This window comes from Prunus avium, chromosome 3 (genome assembly GCF_965620075.1).
Source record: "Prunus avium chromosome 3, drPruAviu1.hap1.1, whole genome shotgun sequence".
Taxonomy (NCBI): Eukaryota; Viridiplantae; Streptophyta; class Magnoliopsida; order Rosales; family Rosaceae; genus Prunus; species Prunus avium.
Window position 1 is genome coordinate 30,287,089 of NC_142286.1, and position 19,887 is coordinate 30,306,975.

The 19,887-nt window shown below is 35.3% G+C and overlaps 1 protein-coding gene across 2 annotated transcripts; it reads right to left on the reverse strand.

Moving 5' to 3' along the window:
• Positions 1-1,943: 1,943 nt before the first annotated feature.
• CALS7 (glucan synthase-like 7) lies at positions 1,944-19,493 on the reverse strand. Of its 2 annotated transcripts, none has more exons than XM_021955999.2 (42): positions 18,933-19,493; positions 18,342-18,442; positions 17,710-17,822; positions 17,544-17,631; positions 17,333-17,443; positions 17,057-17,218; positions 15,910-15,999; positions 15,697-15,788; positions 15,440-15,563; positions 14,155-14,289; positions 13,984-14,060; positions 13,817-13,904; positions 13,384-13,506; positions 12,781-12,898; positions 12,304-12,635; positions 12,117-12,169; positions 11,889-11,949; positions 10,943-11,024; positions 10,810-10,859; positions 10,619-10,705; positions 10,373-10,483; positions 10,006-10,100; positions 9,839-9,920; positions 9,589-9,752; positions 9,319-9,442; positions 9,092-9,198; positions 8,878-8,980; positions 8,642-8,793; positions 8,214-8,323; positions 8,003-8,122; positions 7,849-7,917; positions 7,550-7,739; positions 7,345-7,456; positions 6,123-6,245; positions 5,884-6,002; positions 5,662-5,745; positions 4,735-4,847; positions 4,424-4,653; positions 3,245-4,042; positions 3,087-3,137; positions 2,647-2,832; positions 1,944-2,475 (listed from the first exon to the last, which is right to left on the reverse strand). In XM_021955999.2, exons 1-42 carry the CDS (start codon positions 19,135-19,137, stop codon positions 2,227-2,229), a joined length of 5,784 nt encoding a protein of 1,927 aa, XP_021811691.1. In that variant the 5' UTR covers positions 19,138-19,493; the 3' UTR covers positions 1,944-2,226. The 2 variants fall into 2 exon arrangements, with proteins under 2 accessions (XP_021811691.1, XP_021811692.1); XM_021956000.2 differs by having other exon boundaries at positions 9,092-9,195; positions 18,933-19,492.
• Between the last annotated feature and the right edge of the window lie 394 nt (positions 19,494-19,887).

Consider the following 19,887-nt stretch of genomic DNA (forward strand, 5'->3'; position numbering starts at 1 on the left):
GTAGCAATGTTATTACCTTATATTGGAACTTTACAAACATGCATTAGAAATAAGATTTCATAGGAAACAAGCAGTGTTATTACCCTATACTGGAACTTTACAGTGGTAAACATGCATTAGAAATAAAATTTTATAGGAAACAAGCAGAGTTATTACCCTATACTGGAACTTTACAGTGGTAAACATGCATTAGAAATAGAATTTTATAGGAAACAAGCAGAGTTATTACCCTATACTGGAACTTTACAGGGGTAGACATGCATTAGAAATAGGATTTCAGAGGAATCTAGCGGTGTTATTACCATATACTGGAACTTTACAATGGTAGACATGCATTTTAAATAGGATTTCATAGGAAACAAGCAGTGTTATTACCTTGTACTGGAACTTTATAGTGGTAGACATCCATTCAAAATAGGATTTCTTAAGAAACAACCAGTGTTATTACCCTATACTGGAACTTTATAGTGGTAGACATGCATTCGAAATATGATTTTAGAGGAAACAAACAGTGTTATTACCCTATATTGCAACTTTACAGCCATTAATCAACATGACAGTAAACTAGCCGTGTTAAGAATGGGTATATGACTAAATATCTCTTTCTTTTTTGAGTTGCTGAATACCGACTATTTTATAGTCCTATGCAATCAGTTCAATAATGAAAATCCAATATAGTTTCAAGATTTTGTCCTAGATTCAAATCTAAAATACTGTTATTACCCTATACTGAAACTTTACAGTGGTAGATATGCATTAGAAATAGGATTTCATAGGAAACTAGGAGTGTTATTACCCTAGACTAGAACTTTACAGTGGTCGACATGCATTAGAAATAGGATTCCATAGGAAACAAGCAGTGTTATTACCTTATATTGGAACTTTATAGCCATTAATCAACATGACAGTAAACTAGCAGTGTTAAGAATCTGTATATGACTAAATATCTCTTTCTTTTTTAAGTTGAACTGACTATTTTGTAGTCCCATGCAGTTAGTCCAATAGTGAAAATCCAATATAGTTTCAAGATTTTCTCTTGGATTCGAATCTAAAATACTGTTATTACCCTAGATTGGAACTTTACAGAAATAATCAACATTACAATAAAGGATTGGTTTTTAAGTCTTACCTTTGAAGCCTTTTCTTGTTGAAATTGTTCTTGGAAATTTTGTCTTTGTTTTGTAGGTGGAGGTTAGTGTGTGGTGTTGGTTTTTGAAAGTAGATCAAGCTTGGTGGTGGTTATGGAGCTTTGGTTTGCATAAATGATGAAGACTGTGAAATGAAGAGATGTTTTGCAGAGATGGTTTAATGAAGATGCGTGCTTGAAGTTAGGGATTTCGAGACAGTTTTGTGTTGTAATAAAATGTTTGGGCTTTTTGTAACAAAAAAAAAATATTTGGGCTTTTTTATAAAATTGGGCTAGGCTTGTTTTGGGTGTTTTTTGAGGTTTTTTTTTTTTTCTATTGGGCATCAGTGTCAGTCTTGTAATTTATAGGAATTTCAACACCAATTTCTTATATAGTAAATGAATTTTGAGTGTGTTTTTAAAATGCATTCCATGTGGGGTTTATTTATTTATTTATTTGTAATTTCAGCCTATTTTGGATATATTAGTAAAGCTCCCTTTTTTTCCCCTTCCAATTTTATGAAATGCTTAATCGCTTTTAAGTTTTTCTTTTGGTCAGAAAAATCACTTAAAAATAAAAAAACTTAGGCGGGAGTAAAAAACAACCTACACAATCAATTCAATCCAAGTGGTTGTAATTTTTAATCGGAGTGAATTGTACCCCGCAATTAATTTGATTCGGTTCAATTTATTATTTTCTCTTGAAGCAGATGCTCCCAAGGGTAGATGCAGTGTTTTTCCTTTCTCCTTTCCTTTTTCATGTAGATTAATTTAATTTAATTTTTCTGATGAAAAAAGGTTTAGGGGGAGACTGGCGTTTGGCTATATTTGAATCAAAATTTTGAATTAAACATCACAAGCGGAAACAAGGTAGCAGCAGCAATCCAGTAGGTTTCTATTCTAATAATATACATGAAAGTATGAAACTTAAATAGGCAGTGAGGGGCAAATAAAAAGAAATATAAGTCACTCTACTTGATCTCCTCCCCCATAAAAATTGTATCTGTGGTTCTGTGGAATTTTTCACATAATAAATTATATTCTAATGTGGATATGAACCTGAGATATGCTAAAAACTTGGAAGCAGATCAGATGGCATTTCAAGTTTGTTCCCGCGACGTAGTCTTGTCTTTCCTCCCTGCAAGAATCATTGAAATTTGTAGGCCTCTACTGAATGCTTGGTTGAAGAGCAAACGTGTTTGGAACTCTGATACGAATGGGAACCATGACAAAATGGCTATGGGCATGAAGATTATGAGTCCCATTATATAATCGTATGCTCTCCCCAGCTCCTTTATTGACTCCCAGAATCCTAGACCCTTAACCATCCTCCTGCATGCTTGCCCAATCTTGAAAGCACAAAATAAACAATTGGTTTAGTAAATTCACACTTTAAATGAATGTTAATGTTGTTAAGAGTTTAGGACCTTTTTTTTTCTGCGCATAATTTTGAGAAAGTTATTTTGAAACGAAAACTCTCAACGCGCTATTGCATAAACTACAGAAGACATTTCACTTACCAGAAGAATGGCCCATCCTGTGGGCAAGAAGGCAAGGATAGCAGCAAATAGATCTGAGATAGTAAGGCCACAAACAACAAATAGGACAGTCATGACTGACATGAAACCAAGAAAAAGAAGTGCTTTCAGAATCCTGAACATGAGCTGGAAGTCTGTGCCAAATCTTCGTCTACCCATAGAAACCATCTGAGAGAGAGAGAGAGAGACAGAGACAGAGACAGAGACAGAGACACCAAAAGAAACATCAGACCAAATAAAGAGATACAGAAATACTGATCCCAGAAAATAAAAAAAGGAGAAGGAAAAAGTAAAAGGGATGCTTATGTTTTCATGACTAATCTCTAAAGGCATAATTGCATAAGTTATGTTTTTATCTGTAACCCAGTCAAACCCAACTCTAAACAACCTAGCTTCAAAACATGCTTATTTGTGATTTCTACCTTTAAGACGAGAAGAACGGTTACCATAACCACCCAAGAAAGTCCATAAACCTGCAAAGAAATTGAAAAAGTTGGAAAACTTAGGCCGTAAACCTAAACAACTCTTTATAGGCCAACAAGAGAACAAATAGTCAAATGTAATGGGACATAAATAATACCAGCAGACTCTTGCTATGATGAGCTATATCAAGGTGGTAAACAATTCCATATTGGTAAACAAAGAAGCGACATGCAAGTATTATCTCAAGAACTCTTCCCCGGATAACTGTGTGTTTGAGGTGTTCCTGTTCTTCCTCCCACCATGATTCCCAACTTTTGTCAGGTGAGATCCCAATACCACCACGATTTCCCATCCACCTCTTCCAATCTGTCCAATCATCTACAGTTTTCTGCCAGTCAAAGCTGGATGGATTGAATACAAAAGGAGCAAACAACCAGGAAGCAACCAGAAACCACATGGAGAAAGTGATGAAAAAATATAGATTTGAGCTCTTATAAGCTTTCCCGTAGACTCCATACACAATCAGCAGAATAAGCAGCTCCAACCCTTTCACAAAGTGACTGCGTGAGTACAGCCTGTAGTTATCGGAGAACTTGGCATGGAAAACAACAAAACCACGGCCAGTTGCTCGGTATTTAGATCCTCCATGTAAGATTGTCCTTCCATAGTAATGTACTTTTGTTCCTAGTTGGAATGTGAAGAAAACAGACGCCAGCTGCAGCTGCATGATGATAAAATCACCCAAGGCAGTGCGGAACCCTTTCTCCAGGCCAATTTCCATTACCATGGGAAGCACAAGCAACAAGCCCAGTTGAAAGACAGACTGGGTAGCCAAAGACTCTTCGAAGGCCTTGTTCTCATGTATGGCTGGGTTATCCAGGATCTCGCTCTCCAATCCACTCATGACCAAGTAGACACGTCCATATAAAAACACATATACAGTCAGCACAGTTACCTGAAACAATATAATGCCCATATCAAGATGCAATACATACTTCAAATTGTAAAAGATTATACCCTTTCAAGCAACATCTATGCATAAAGCCAAAACCAGCCAAAACAAATCCTCAAAACTTTAGGCATACACTTCCTATTGATGCAATTCTTAGATTCAATCAATTTAGCTGTCATGAACATTGTATTGGTAACATCTACAACTATTGTACAATTTGAAGAATCGGATCACTTAACATGAATCAAACACAGCCAACATAGTCCTTTTGAGAAAGGATTCTTTAATCAAGTGCAAGGACTGTTGTCCAAGCCTATCTGCTATAACCTACTAGAGATACTAAGTAAATCAATAAACAAAGGAGACTGGTTTTAGCTAACATACCATACTACTAAAATAGAATCCAACCGTTGTGAAGTAAAAAGACAGCATTCTATAGAAATCAAACCGACGCCCAAGCCGGTAAACATCGCGGCTAAGTGTCTGTTCTCCATTTCCATTTGCAACCTTAGCCTCAAAAAGTGATATTTGATTCATTCCCACATCACGCCCCTTGCCTACTTGGATATACTCGTGATGTGTTATAAATCCCCCACGCATAGTTGAATTGTACCCTGTAGACATCCAACAAAATTACAATTAGTCAACAGATAATACTTACTAGTCAGGGATCTTCTGATGAATGGCAAAATTACCTGCAAATATATCCTCGCTTAAGTTAATTACTTTTGAAGCTTTGCTTATGCCACCCCTTGTTATGTGGAAGATTCTGTCAAATATATCAGGATGACCATAATGAAACCGTACCCTGCCAAGTGAGAATGGCATGAGAGAGATACTAGAATGGTAATAGTATATAAATACATCAGAACTTTTCCTTTTCTAAAAGACAAACAAAAAAAGAAATGATTGGATTATGAAAACAGAAAGGCAATTGAGGATTGGATTACAATTCTGGCGGCTAGAGTTAAATGGAAACCCAAGCCCAACCTGAGATTGAACAAACTATCCATACCAATAGCTATGGCCTAGGATGTGCTGAATTTCTTCTTTTTAACTTGCAAAAAGTGATTAAGGTGTCATTAGCCAGTGACATGAAACCAATTTAAACTAGGCTTCTCCCTTGAGTTATATACTTCAGAAAATTCTAAGTTCACATTTTAACAGTGGATTGTACTTCCATATAAGTCATCTGGCATAACTTTGGACTAAGACTGTTAATCATTCTCTAAAATAGAAAAACAAATTAAATAAGACACTTTTAACAATCTTACGTAATCTTTACCATTCTCTTCAATTTTTATTCACCCTGTCCACCGCCTAAACCTTTAAATATTAGAAGCACACATACGCCCCAATTTTTTGATACAAGAAAACTGAGGATATAGCAAAATTTACGCTGACTGGTCCGGCCTGTGAATTGTACTGTGCTGATATTGTTCCCATTATCGGTAGAAATAGAATTATAAATATGATACGTACATAATATTCTATTATAAAATAAATAGGACTCTTCTATTAAGGTCCCCCACCCCTTTAAAAAGAAAAGAAAAGGCAACCAAACAAACAGTGTACAAATTTAAACTGAAATGTGGCTCAGTCAAGTGTAATTTAAGGCTTACCTCAGCGGATTTGCCAAAATTCTTTGACCAATAGTTACAAAACTAGTCTCTTGATTCGACATAAACCAAGCAAGTGATGAAACACTGAAAATTAAGAAGGAAAAACAAAAATAAGCACATAACAATACAATTGCCACTAATCAGTAACATATCTGCAAAGAATCCATCACAGCAGTCAATTAAGGTCCAATAAATTGTGAAGAGATATATTAAAAGGCTGACCTTCCAGTGAATATATGCTCCCGTAGCCCCAATATTGTGGGTTTCCGTTGCCCAAGACGAGGCTTTAGGAATTCCTCCAACACATTTCTCATTTTGAAGGCTTCTTCAAAGTAATTATCCTGGAAAAGAGGATGAATAAGGCACAATATAACACCTTTTTCCCCCTCTCTTTTGGCAATAAGAAGATACAATGAACTACTTTCTAAATCTAGTTCACATAAAGACATAAGGAAAGCTACCTGATTCATGTCTATTGTCTGCAGGGCTTCTCCACGAGTAAAGATAATGGCATGATTTTGATTTTCAGGTTTTCCTTCACCAATTACTGTTGGAGGACCTGGAAGCTTGATGCGGTATATTTCCTAGCAACGTAAGAAAATTCCACGAACTAGTTATCAACTATCACCTACATTTGATACGGCTCATATGAGAGCATTTATATCAATACCGGTAGGCAGGAGCAGCTCTTAATTACTCCATTATATGTTTGGTTGCCTTGACATTTGGTATTTTAGAAGTTTATAGATGAGATGAGAGAGTAAGTGATAGGTAGACATTCCACAAAAAGGTAAAAATTGTCTACAACAAAGTGCATGTCTAATCAAAGAGATTAGAGATGAAGCTAAACAACCAATGGTCAAGAACTGAAAAGCACATTCTTAGATAAGCAAACTACTTGTAAGATCATGGGCAAGTGCCTAACAAAGTGAGATTTAGGGAACAAGATCTAGCTTGTTTCTAGTGATAGAATATTTCATAACACATAACAAGATCTTAGAATGAAAATCTTTTTCCTATTAGAAAATTGAAATTATTCAGAAATTAAATGGAAAATGGGCAACGGTAGTTTCAGCTTGAACAAATGGCATGAAGAAGAATTAACCATGTTCATACCATGCATAAAATGATAAAACCGTGATTTGTTAAAACATTCACCATAGAAAAGTACTATTACTTAATACAACTATGTTGTACAAGAATAAGTTTCTTCCTTTTCCTTTTTTTCTTTTCATACTCTAGCCCTCCACTATCTACATACTTCTATTTTATTTATTAAGAAAACCCACGATCTCTCTTGTGTTATTATTCTTGGTCTTGTCCTCATCTCCAAAATTAAAACCATAAGTTTAAAATACCAATTATTTTCAGTGCTTCTTAAAAAAATCTGATGTATTCATGCACATGGCAGAATATGTTACAAAAAGAAAAGAAAAAACTTATAAATATTTTCTATTGTAGAAATAACAGAAATTTATTATTCAGCAAAATTACACCAAGATTGAAAGAACAATTCACTTTTGTAATAAAACCTGAATATTTAAATTTGAGAAATGATATTAATTTGAAGGATTGTTCCTTCCAGTTTTATGCAAACAAGTTCTTCAATAGCTTGTAACAGTGTAAGGCATATGATATACACAGTTCACGGTCTATAGAACTAGTTGTATTTTTTTTCCATACCTCATCCCATTTGTCACCACCCTTGACTAGAACAGAAAAATAAGATTTTTGCGATTTTCCATTCACATGCTCGTCCCTTGTATCTATGTAAGCAACACGTAGAGATGGATACCTACAAAAAAGAATACATAATTAAAGATGCCATAAACAATTTAAATAAAAAATGAAACTACAGATTGTTCATCCTATGGCAATATTGACTCACGTTAGCATCAGCTTCAGGATATTAGTGTAACAACTTTTGTCTCGAGCTTCAGGAGAAATTTTCTGAGCACCATACATCTGACAAGAAACTACATAAATAAACTTCAAATCTGCCAGAGCTTGTGCACGATCAAGAAAAGCCTTCTCATCATTTTCGCTTAATTCCATGGTGTGGTAGCCTCCAAAAATAGCTGCAAAATAATCATTTGCCACTTTACTAGCTTTTACAAAATTTTGGAAGCAAAATCAGGAACTTTGATCTGGAGATAAAAAACAGCATCTATCACAGAAATTACTAACCACTGTCTCCTGCTGTTTCCAGGACACACTGAATGTCTAGAGCCTTCCTATAGTACATCATCCCCCTCACTAGCAGAAAAATATAGATAAAAAGTTTAGGTTCAAAGCTTTAAATGATACTTGTACAAGAGACCAAATTACTCATTATCCAGACCTGTTCTAGAAAGTGTCTGTCCCCTATAAGATACCCACTGGCGAATTAACTCCGACTTGTTCTTATCAGAATACTCATTCTTAGGATCCTTTATACGATCCTGGAAATTTGTCCATTCATCTATTTGGCAGTCATAGTTAGTTGGCAGGGGTAAGTTCAAGTCAATTCCAAACAATAAAAAGAATAATACAAGAGTGAGACTCCAACGCACCAGGATATATTTTCTGCAGGTAGAACAAAATTGAGATTCCGTCCTCATTTTCCTTATTAAGGTCATCATCAGAATAGAGGACATCTTCTTTGTAATAAGGAGTCAGAACACTGAACCAAAAATCAGGAAGAAAATTTGATCTTATAGTAGCAACTATTAGAAGACCACCACAAAATATAAAGTTGATAAAAAAAAACTATGCATCCACTCATATGATACAGATCCTGAAGCAAATAAGCAAATCTTGAAAGTGGAAAGAGATACATTATCTTCAATAAAATTTTAACATGTTAATATAAAAACCATATTGATCCTTCACCTTTAACCAAATCTCAGCAACATGTCAGTTTTCTTAAAGAGGTTAATTCCCTATTTCATTTAAAAGCCCAAATTTTCCCAATACAAATTTGGTGTTTATAGTGACTGACCTAAATGAGAGCATGTCACGAACTTTGGGAGCACGTGGCATGTTCATGAATAAGGAGTTTGCAAAGAAGGTGATGCGCCTGCGAGCTTCCAAGTTTTGAGGCACATTGATGGCAGATTCCTTGACGGTCAAAAGCAAATGAAGTCTAACGACCTATGTTATGTAGAAGATAGTAAGACTAAAAGATCTAAGATATTCAGTTCATGTCATTACCAAAAGAATGCCTGCCAAAGTTACCTTCTCCCTCCAAGCTGTATTCTGTGTAAGGTATATGTTAATCTTTTGAAACCTTTGCTCCTTCTTGTTTTGACCATCAATGTAGTGAGCTGCTTCCAGTATTCTACAAAGAGAAGAGGAACAGTAACATACAGGTGACAAAAAGGCTCATTCATTGGTGAAATATGACAGTTTTTGTTCTGTCTCCAGCATGTATTTATTTCTTAGTACTCACTGATGGCCGTTGACCATTACATCCTGTGTGATAATCTCCATGATATCTTGAAGGACATTGATTATCTGACGCATGGAATTCTCGACATTCTCATCTTCAGCAAGCTGCTACATACCAACTTAAATACTCAGACCGGACTAGTAGAATGTCCAGACAATGTCTATCAGTTCATTGCTGAAAAACTCAGCATTAAAAATTTTAGTAAGGCATCGAAGGAAGTATTTTACCAAGAGTTTTAGAAATTTCTCCAACCTCTCGCTAAGAAATGGCAGCCCACTCATCCGGAAATAGGTCAAAAATTTTTCCTGCTGTACACTATTGTCTACTTCGGAACATATCTGCTTCACAATCCTGTTATATAAGATGAAACAAACTTTCATATGCTTCTTATAAAGGAATGGTAGGGGAGGATTTTATTTTAATTTTTCCAATAAAAAAATGTGTACAAGCAGGTTGTGGCCATCTATGACATTCAACCTGGTATGCTTCTGACTTACATCTTATCCGCTGCATCATCCAGAAGGACAAATATAATATCCCTAAGTGTCTCATAGCATTCAATTACTGCCGAGTACATATAATCATCACTCTTAATCTTTCTAAATAAATCATCATCTGCCTTCCCCGTAAAATCTTTTGCCATGTCTAATGCTATAGGAATCTTCACATGTAAAAACAAAGTATAAGAGTCACATATTTGATTTGTATTGAACATAAAATTAACAAATGAAGACATGCAAAATGTACCTTACTAGCAAGCAAGAAAGGAGGCCACTGAACAACAGACACATCATTTGAAGAAGATGGAACAAGCAGCAGATCTTTATCACTGAATGGTTTAAATTGAAAGGATATAATCAGAAACTTACAAAAGTGGCACTGACAGGCAAATTAGAGAGCAAGAAGTAGTCAACCTATTGCTGATCAGGTCTTCCAATCGCATAGAATTTATGAACTCATTCCACACATAAGAGAAATCGGCAATGTTCTTTCGTTCGAGTGCCTCATCCTGCCACATCAAAGTGTTTACTTTTAGCAAAACACATAGAAGATGAAAGGCTCCAAGTCAAGAGCAAGATGCTTCTTGTTTCACCGAGAAGGGCAATCCATATGTTCAGTTTATAGATTCATAATTGTTTCATTGACAAGTGCAAAACAAATTACCCACATCTGCATGTGGTATGCAAATCATTTATCTTGTATAAAATACATTATGTGGAGCAAAATCAACTGAAATTCATGTACTAGAGGGAATATGAAAACACTGATTAAAATTAGTACCGCCAATTGTCTTTTCTCTTTGGCATCCTTATTTGGGGATGGCATAAGACGATTACTGAAAGCTGAAGGCACAGACTCAAATCTGGACCGCAACATCCCAAGGGTCCGTATCTGAGAGACAACAAATGGAATAAAGGGATCATTCGGAAGAAAAACAAGAGCCCATCTGAGACAGAAATACTTATAAAAGACTATTCAAAAAGAAAAATAGACAAATGTAAAAGCGTGAACAGATTTGACACTGACCTCACCCAAATGGCTGAAGGCTCCATGAATCCCACCAAACAGAGTAGAAAATATTGCATACCATATTTGTGCATCCATAAAATAAACCTATGTACCAATAATCATTTAAACGTGGTAACTGACATAACAGTGTATAAGAACTGCAAATTATGACAGTTTTCAATCATAGAATTCTTCAGCGGTTCACTTACCAGGACAATTGGAGCCCATATTGCAATAACAACGCCCATATTATGAGTTACTACATCAGTTCCAAGTAGTAAGCACAGGCTACAGTTGCAAAAATTTTAAGTGAAAACAGTAAAACAAAGTTTGAAATATTACCATTTGGAAAGAACTCATGCCATTGATAATTACTAATAGGCATCTTCATTATCACTTTTGTTGGTCCAACAAGCGGCAGTATCTATGACAAGAGTATACAAATAAAGCTTAGTAAAATTATCAAAATCCAATGGATCCTCAAAGGAAAAACCTAACTTCTTTTCAGTTACAATGAATGACCTAGCTTTATAGTAATATTAGTTCCATTGTCAATTTTTTTTTACCGGGTAAAGTTTCTTAATTAGGAAAAAGAATACTGTTGCTCAGCTCTAGGTGGAATAACATTAGGAGACAATGTTCAGGCTAGTGGAGTTGAGGACTTCTGCTGGCTAGGAGTAGAAATCATTTTATGTTCTTTACATATGTTGTTTATGGTTTTCCACAATAATCTTTTCCACTGCCCAATTTGAACGAAGTCAGGTAATTCAAAATTTCATTATTTCAACGTTCGCAATGAATCTATTACTTTCTTTCTTTTTCTCATAACCTCTGAGGTTATGGATATGCGGTAATCTTCAAATATGACTTATAAGCTACTGATGTGGAGAGACATTAATAAAATAATGTGATGTTGTTCATGATAACGCTGGAGATGTGATTTGTGGTTCAAGGATTCTCCTGTGTGTGTTTTTCGTACAATCTTCATGTGCAGATCAAGGATTTCATGTCCATGTTACCCAATCTTTAGAGCTGGGCAACTTATTTGTGGTAACTTAAGCTGGCATGCGTCCTAAAATTCTTAATTCTTCAGTTGCAATTTCATGAACTAAACTGAGTTTATGCACACACAACACACAGATTGTATATGTGTGGGTTTGGTGTGTCTCGGGGGGGGGGGGGTTGGTGTTAAGAACCTACATGCATGTGCCAATGTCTTACTACGCAAGTATGTGACATGAATAAGAAACAGAAAATAAAATAGGGATTTTCAGATCAGAGAAACCACCTCCACAAAATAGCTGAACGATAGCTTGCTGATTAGCAGCATGATCCAAAACAATGTATATCTGAATATAAAGATAATTTTATTAAAATCAACAGCAAAGCACCAGAAATGAAATAGAATGATCAATGAGTGGATAGACAAGCAGCGAAATGGCTAAACCCACACACGTTCAACACCCCACTCTCAAAAGATGAAGAAAGATAATAAATTGAGACACGTTTTACTTACCTCAGCAGTGAAAAGACGTCCTCATGCAGGCCTCTTCCTATATACAGTTTTGGCTGTAGTATGGACAAACACAGAAAAATCATTCAAATTAGCTATAACTAGAACAGAGAATAAAGCAAAAATAAATATTCACAACAATCACAAGGCAACAAGAACTTTGGTTAAAACCAAAGCAAGACATGCTTGCCTGAGCCCACCACATGAAAAGAGTGACAATGCGCCAGTTTGATCGCTCTATGTGTCTCCGTAAAGGTGGAAGAAAAAATAGCACAGCAGCCAATATATTAGGAAGTAGATAGATTGCAACAGCATAGTTATAAAATGACTGATTCCGCCAATCCCTAGCCCAACTGCTGAAGAATTTCAGAAGTCCTGTAGGATTCTGCACAGAACTAGAATAACCAATAGGCAGAACCACAGCCCATACACCAGCTACTGCAAATTTCAAGAGGTATCGTAGTATTTGAGTGAACTTCAAGCTCTTCCAGGCATTCCAACTAAGAACAATATCCAGAGTGGCTGAAGAACATAAATAGACCATATAAGAAAGTGAAGTAGAAAAAAAGTCACTTGATAGTTATACATTATATGGAAACAACTGCTGAGAATTCCCGCCATGAACTAATACGGAGACAAACAGATTTATTAAAGATATCGCAAGTACCTTGTAATAAATTGAGGAAAGCATAAGTGATGAAGATGCTTAAAACACTTCTGAAGACATCCGCATCAAATAAGGCAATCACAGATCCAGAAGAACTCCATGCAACAATAACCATAGCCTAAAAATCAGAAATAGCGAGGCACATTCCTTAAGGAGAACTGTAAAGAATTAAAAGGAAAGGATTTGTCCAACCTCCCATAAAATTTGTCTAAAATACACATTTTTTATCTGGGAAATATATCAAACTCACTTTTGTGCAGGAGCTGCAATTTTTATGCATATGGAAGAGCTCCCCCAAAGGGTAAGTCTCATGATAACAGAGAATCCCTCAACACAAGCAGACAGAAATTTCAAGAAAATTCCATAAATACCCTTAGCGGTAAAGATTACAATAGTTTTTTCATAACCAACAAGAGACAAAGTTACTTGTAAGATCATATTAAATTTCTAAAAGCGAACCAAAAAGTTGATTCTTACCATTGTTGACAGAAACTTCTAGCATGGGAGTTTATTGTAAATTCATGATTGTGTATTTGAAAACTCTAAGGGAGGTTGGAGTTATTTACTCAAATTACCAACACATTATCAAAAATTTAAGGCTACCTGGAAAGCCAATATGAAGAATATCCACATTCGATCGAAACTTCGGTACAGGTGCCAAAATGTTCGGACTTCTACGAAGTTTGTTTTAGGTTTCCTCCTCCCACCAGCAGCTTGACTTGTCCTCTGTCAAACATGTATTCAGATTAACAGAACTTTATCTAAAAAACACCTATACATATGTAGGCACAAAACAAATTATGTTTATATGTAAAGTATGGACATGCATGCGGGCACACATACAAATGCAGAAATGTCCAATTCATAAGAAAAGAATGATATTTTAGTAAATTGTGTTTGGCAATAAAAGTTCCGTCTCTTCTAAAGAAAAAACATAAATAAAATGTAATAAAATTGTTCCCCAATATGTCTAAGTTTTTAGTTGACCCTCCCCCACCCAAATAAATAAACAGATAAAACCAAGAAAGATAAGTACCTCATTTGCTGGTGGAATCCCATCTGAATGCCTAAAGAAATCTGCTTTAGGGTCCATTGGCCACCCTAGCCTAAAACATTTGTCAGACCTAGAAAGAACGAGCAGACCTTTCAGCCATTTTATATCTGAATGGATCGAAAACAAAAATTACCATCAAAGATACTAACCAAAAATATTCATTTAGATCATCATAATTTCTCCATCTTGAATGACTTGCCTGGCCATTTTTGTTTCTCTTTGCTTCCTTTGCAACAAAAGGAAGATTCAAATTTAGAATTAAAAAGTAGTAATAAAGATGCTTCGTGTCAATAATACAAGCAGTAGAAGACCATCTTTACCTTGTACAACACCTGGTAGATAGGAGTTACAACATCCCTCAGAAAAGATTCTTCATCACGTCCTGTTGTTTGGAATGTTTCTCCACTAACCGGTTGAACATTGCTATATAAAATTCCATATACCTCATTGGCCATCTTAACAATTAGGGAAGAAAAATTATTGTCAAACCTTAAAAAATTTCAGGACATATAAAAGTCCTTGGGACAAGTTGTGTATTAAGAACAAGCATGATCCATAAACAATTTTATGATATAATATTTATGTCGCAGACAAGAAATCTGTAGAATTACAGGCCCGTTCTCCTGGTCCACGGGACCAGGGACTTTCTTGGTCACTTATTGTTGGATTAAAATCAACAGAGGAGAGTAGTCTAAACAAACAATTGAATTTTTAATGCAATTGTTTCCAATAATGCAATTTTTAGTTACCAAGTAGCTATTTCTTTCACAACAGAACAAAAGAAAAAGTAAATACACAAGGGAAAATTAGAACATGTAACATAGATTCTTCCAAAGAAAAATTTATGAGATTGACAGAAATGAGGAATTGAGTGACTAAAAACAACTTTGGATTATATTCACAATAATTCATTTGGGGCTCCTTTACTGGTATAACCTCATCTAGTGGGGCTTCGATTTTGAAGATTCATCACTGACAGTTAGGATTTTGTTTTGTTAGATCAGCAGGAGCTGTAGTAATTTATATAATTGTCATGCAAACCAAATAAATTTGGTGACTTGTCTATGCACCTCTGAACTTCCTCTCTCTAAGAATAAAATGTTATTCTCTCACACCTAAGAACCAAAAAGCATATAGCTAGTATTCTTTTTAAGAGAAACGCAACAAGTTTATTGATATGAAGTTACATAGAAATCTTACGGATAATATAAATCAATGTGGTCATTGAGTTGGCAGTTTTCATGTTGTCATGACTCATGACAAGTAATGGCATGGAAGAACAACTTTTAATTAGTGACTGCTGTAGCAGTTCCTAGAAATTTAATGTTTTAATAGATGGTTAGGAATTGATTTCAAAATCAGGTTACCTTTCAGAAGGCTTTCCCCATAAAAAAAAGCTATGATAAGAAGAAACCAAGAAAATCATAGAAACTACTCAAAGACTTGGCCATTCTCAGAAGGATTATCATTGAGATGGGCCACGGTAAGTCAGAAAAGGAACAACATTATGGTATGAAACTCTCTAGACCATTCATAATGCTTGACTAATCCTATTAAAAATAAAATAAAAAATTTATTAAAAAAAAAAGAAAAAAGCATACAGACCTGATGGAAAATGTAGCATAAGCATTCAGGCATGAATCGAATATTTGAAGCTTCACCCCATATGAGAAGATAGAGTCCAATGTAAATAAGCTCCAACTGTTGTCTGTCAGAACCCTGAGGAAACCTGAAAAGTTGTGGGGTTGGGAGGTTGGAGAGACGCCAAATCAAAATTTGTATTGCTGAAATGGTAACAAGTCTATATGTATTCGACTTTTAAGGAATCAAGTTATAACTTTGATATTGTCCAGATCACTCACTTAAGATTTGATTTGCAATGCAAATAGTTAAACCATGAACGATAGTTCTTAAAAATTTTCTCCATCAAATGCTGTACAGTGCCACTATTCAACTGCAATAAGCTTTCTGTTAATCTTTAATGATCACATCAGATACAGTCTTGAAAATTGAGAGCATATAAAATTCAAAGCAAAGGAGAAAACACAAAGCACCTCAAAGGAACATCGATTTACCTGTGTGTAATTTTCAAGATTTCTATGTCTTACATCCATGTTGGCAAGTAGCAAGATTAAGTGTTCCCTCTGATTTGCCACATTTCCTTTCTTCAAACCCCAGAAAAGATAAGACAACGTAGTAAGAACATGTCTATGCTTATGTATATATGTGTATCTAGCAGTAGTCTATTGCATCAAAGAATCATTGTGCATGTGAGGTGCAAGGACAAGATTCGCATCACTTCAAAGAATGATATCTACTTAATGAAGATTGAGAGGACAGCCAAAATGCACATTTCCCACTGCTCCAAATCCTCCCTTATAAAACTTCTGGTTCCCAATGGATATAAGTAAAATAGCAGTACTATTGTGATCAACTTGAGGCAGGGACGACAGGACCACATGGAGTTAACTCACAGTTATTAGGCAGTGAGGTAGGAATAGGACAAGAGTCTTCATATGAAACAAAACACCAATATCAAATCCATCACATAACATTTAAAAGTAGCACCTTGACATTTATTGTGCTGCAATTATTGTCTTTTAAATTCAATAAGTTGTAGATTCAAATGGAAACATGCCTATTCAAGTCATTCCTATCTTGACCAAGTAGAAAGGCAAGAGAAAACTCAAGGGAAATGGCAAAAGGATAAAGAAATAAGGGCTCGCTGTTTTTTTTTCTTCAATGTCTTGATTTTTTTTTTTTTTTTGTTTTTTGTTTTTTGTTTTTTGTGTGTGTAAAGGTACATTGAATTAAAGAGGTCTAAATACATTATTAGAATCATATTCTCTCAACCTTCAGGAAAAAAAAAACTCGGTATTGACTCTTGTCATGAGAAAACCATGGTTATTTTCCTTAATTTTTGTATCTGTCCATTATTGCCTTTTTCAATTACCTTGCCATTCTTTCATTAGATGGCATTAGATTATTCATTGTTATTGACCTACATTAATTGCCACATCCGAGTCAAATTAAGCTCCACCCCCAGTTGCGGGCCAGTGGTAAAAGTAGCCAGTCCACAAATCAAGAAAAATCCTTTTAGAAACTTAAACATGCCTATACAGTTGGACAGGTTTAGGGTTAGCATACCAATACAATTTTCAGACATGTGGCATATAAAAACCAAGGTAAAATGAAAGAGAAAGGTATTTAGGCACAAGTTACCTGAAACCCAAAGATAGAGGAAAGCCAATCGAGTATATCATTGACAGGTTTAATCCTCTCGGTAGGCATTGTTGACTTGTCATCAGGATTCATGGGTTTTAAATGCATTATTGGCATTGGAAGACCATTCACATTTTGTAGAGCATGAAGTGCTGCTTTGATCTAAATATTTCCAGAAAAAATAAAAGGGTAAAGCAATGAGCAAGAGAGAAAAATAAGATTTCATAAAACTAAAGCAGAGATAAATGAAAATCACATATACTACGCATGTACAACCTCAGGCAGTTCCATAATTGCTGGTTTAACACCAACAGTATATAACGGAAGAATGTTATAGTTTACATACTGCTCCCTTTTCCTCTTGACATCTTCAGCAATTTTCTGTGTCTGCAATGAAAAAAACAATAGAATAGCCATGTTTTCAGTGCCTTCTCTATCAATCTGTCACTTAAGAACTTGAGCAATCCTTGAATCACACAAATCAAACCTGTAGATCAATTTGAGATTGAGGTACCACTGTCTTGAGCACGTCATATAGTACTGTTGCAATCTGAATAATCCTAGCCATCTCTTCCCTTCAATATATAAGAGACAATGAGTAATTCAATAGTAAAAGAAAGGTAACATACCAACAATTCAAAAACAAGCCTTACGGTTTTTTTGTGTATTCTCCTTCTTGGATATTGTTCCGATAAAATTGGTGGTAAAAATACAGGATTTCTTTTGTATCAGATTTAGCAAGCTGATGTCTTGTCTCTTCTTCTTCCTGCAACGAAAAGAATTTTAAGAGATACAGAGAAACTTCAATTCACTTTCAGGCGCTCTTAAATACAATAGAAATCAGTCATGATATTGAATTAGTATTACCCTAGAATATTATTTATAGGTCTAGAGATTATCTTTCGATTCAGTCTATGACTTGATTTGCACATTTCATTCTAACGTTAAATGTTACCATTTTAAAAAAAAAACTAATTGTATAAATTGTTAGCTTGATAAGCATTGTTGGCTTATTTCCTAACAACTTAAATTCTTGGGGTCCAATTGTTGTCTATAATGGTATCAGAGCTCTAATTGCAGGAGGTATTGAGTTTGAAACTTCTTATCATGGAAGGAAAAGGATAAAAGGAGATGAGGGGAAGAAATAAAATAATTTACAGATAAAATCACAAGTGAACTAATCATACACACACCACAAGAAATATAAATTAAGTTCCAAAATCAGACCACTCTTCTGGAAAAATAAAATAAAATACAAGAAACCACAAATAATTTAAAAGTCTACCTTTTCAAGTCTGTGCAAAAGATGTGTCTTAAACTGACGAACACCGCGTCCACTTGATGTTGGATCCATTGTGTGTGCCTTCTCAAATCCATGGAAGCGGCCTGATTGCACAAAATATATCAACCTAAGCGACGATAACATTTACTGAACTAAACAGGAACACGTGATGCAAAGAACTGTTAGATTCTATCCGTATAGGAAATAGAGATTAGGTGAAAATCTTCTTAATGAGAAATAAAAGTCTTGTTAAGATTCTGTCATATTTTCTGTCTTATTTGTTCTATGTATAACATTTATCAACCACACTTTCCACCCCCTTCTCCTTTATATTAAACATATGAAACTAACCCGGGATCACTACCATTCATTTAATTTGAAAATAATGAACGCTGAATTTTACAACTTGATATTATGCATAAAAAATTGAACTTTCTTTTTGTAATTAGGTCCAAACAGTATTTTAGTTGTGCCGGCCACCACCTATATTCAACATAATCACAATCACAAACACCAGGTATTACTATTCTAACAACATCAAGCAATGTGCTTTAATAATAATGAATTGCAAAATAATACAACAAAATCACATACAGAGGTACGCAACCCTAGGATTTTCCTTCTCAATCTCATTGGCGACACGAAAAATGGGAGCAATTGAGGCAAGGCACGAGGGCACACTGTCCAACGCCTCGTCCTCAGTCGGCAAGTCCAAAAGCCTCGTGGGCATTCTCGTCATTCGCCTCGATAACGACCTCGGCGGCTCCTGATTGAACTTCGTCCCGCTGGAGCTCGCCATTTCCGAAAAGCACCACCAATACTCAGCCTCTCAGTTTCAGGTCTCACTGATTTCGATGTAGCTTGTTTGCAAATGAAAGAGATCATCTTTTTAGGTATTTGTACAGAGATAGAGAGAGAGTATAGATACTTTGGGAGAGATGTGGGGCAAGGGCAAGGCAAAGCAAAGTGGGTTTGCTCTCAAAGCAAGAAAGGAATTGGTGGAGTTTTGTTTTGTTTGGTTTCAGACTCTTTTTGAGTGCTTTTGCTTTTTCATTTGATAAATTTTGATAAACAAATCCACAATCACCAGCGCTGAAGCGCTTTTTCTGTGTGGGTTTCCTTTTGGCTTCTTTAATCAGCTGAGCTTGCTTCCTACTGGAACTTAACAACAGGGCGCGAGCAAAGAAGAAAGAAGGTGGGCACCCCATGAGCCGAGGGTGACACGTGGAATATATACATTTTTTTTTTTTTTTTTTGAACGCTGTGTCATTAGTCATTTCTTGATTCCATTGTTTTGTCAGTCAATATAGTGTTATATAATTTGTAGTTAAGAGCATCTATAATGGGCTTCTTAAATCACCTTCTTAGATAAATTTTAGGAAGGCATTATAAAAATGCAATTCCAACCATGCTCCATATCCACCTCCTAAAATAGGACTCTCTATAATTTAATGAGTATTTCAAACCTTTATTTAATGCTAACTATTTTTTATTTTATTTTTTAATAGAGATAGACCAATCAAAAAAGAGTTATAGCATTTATGACTAT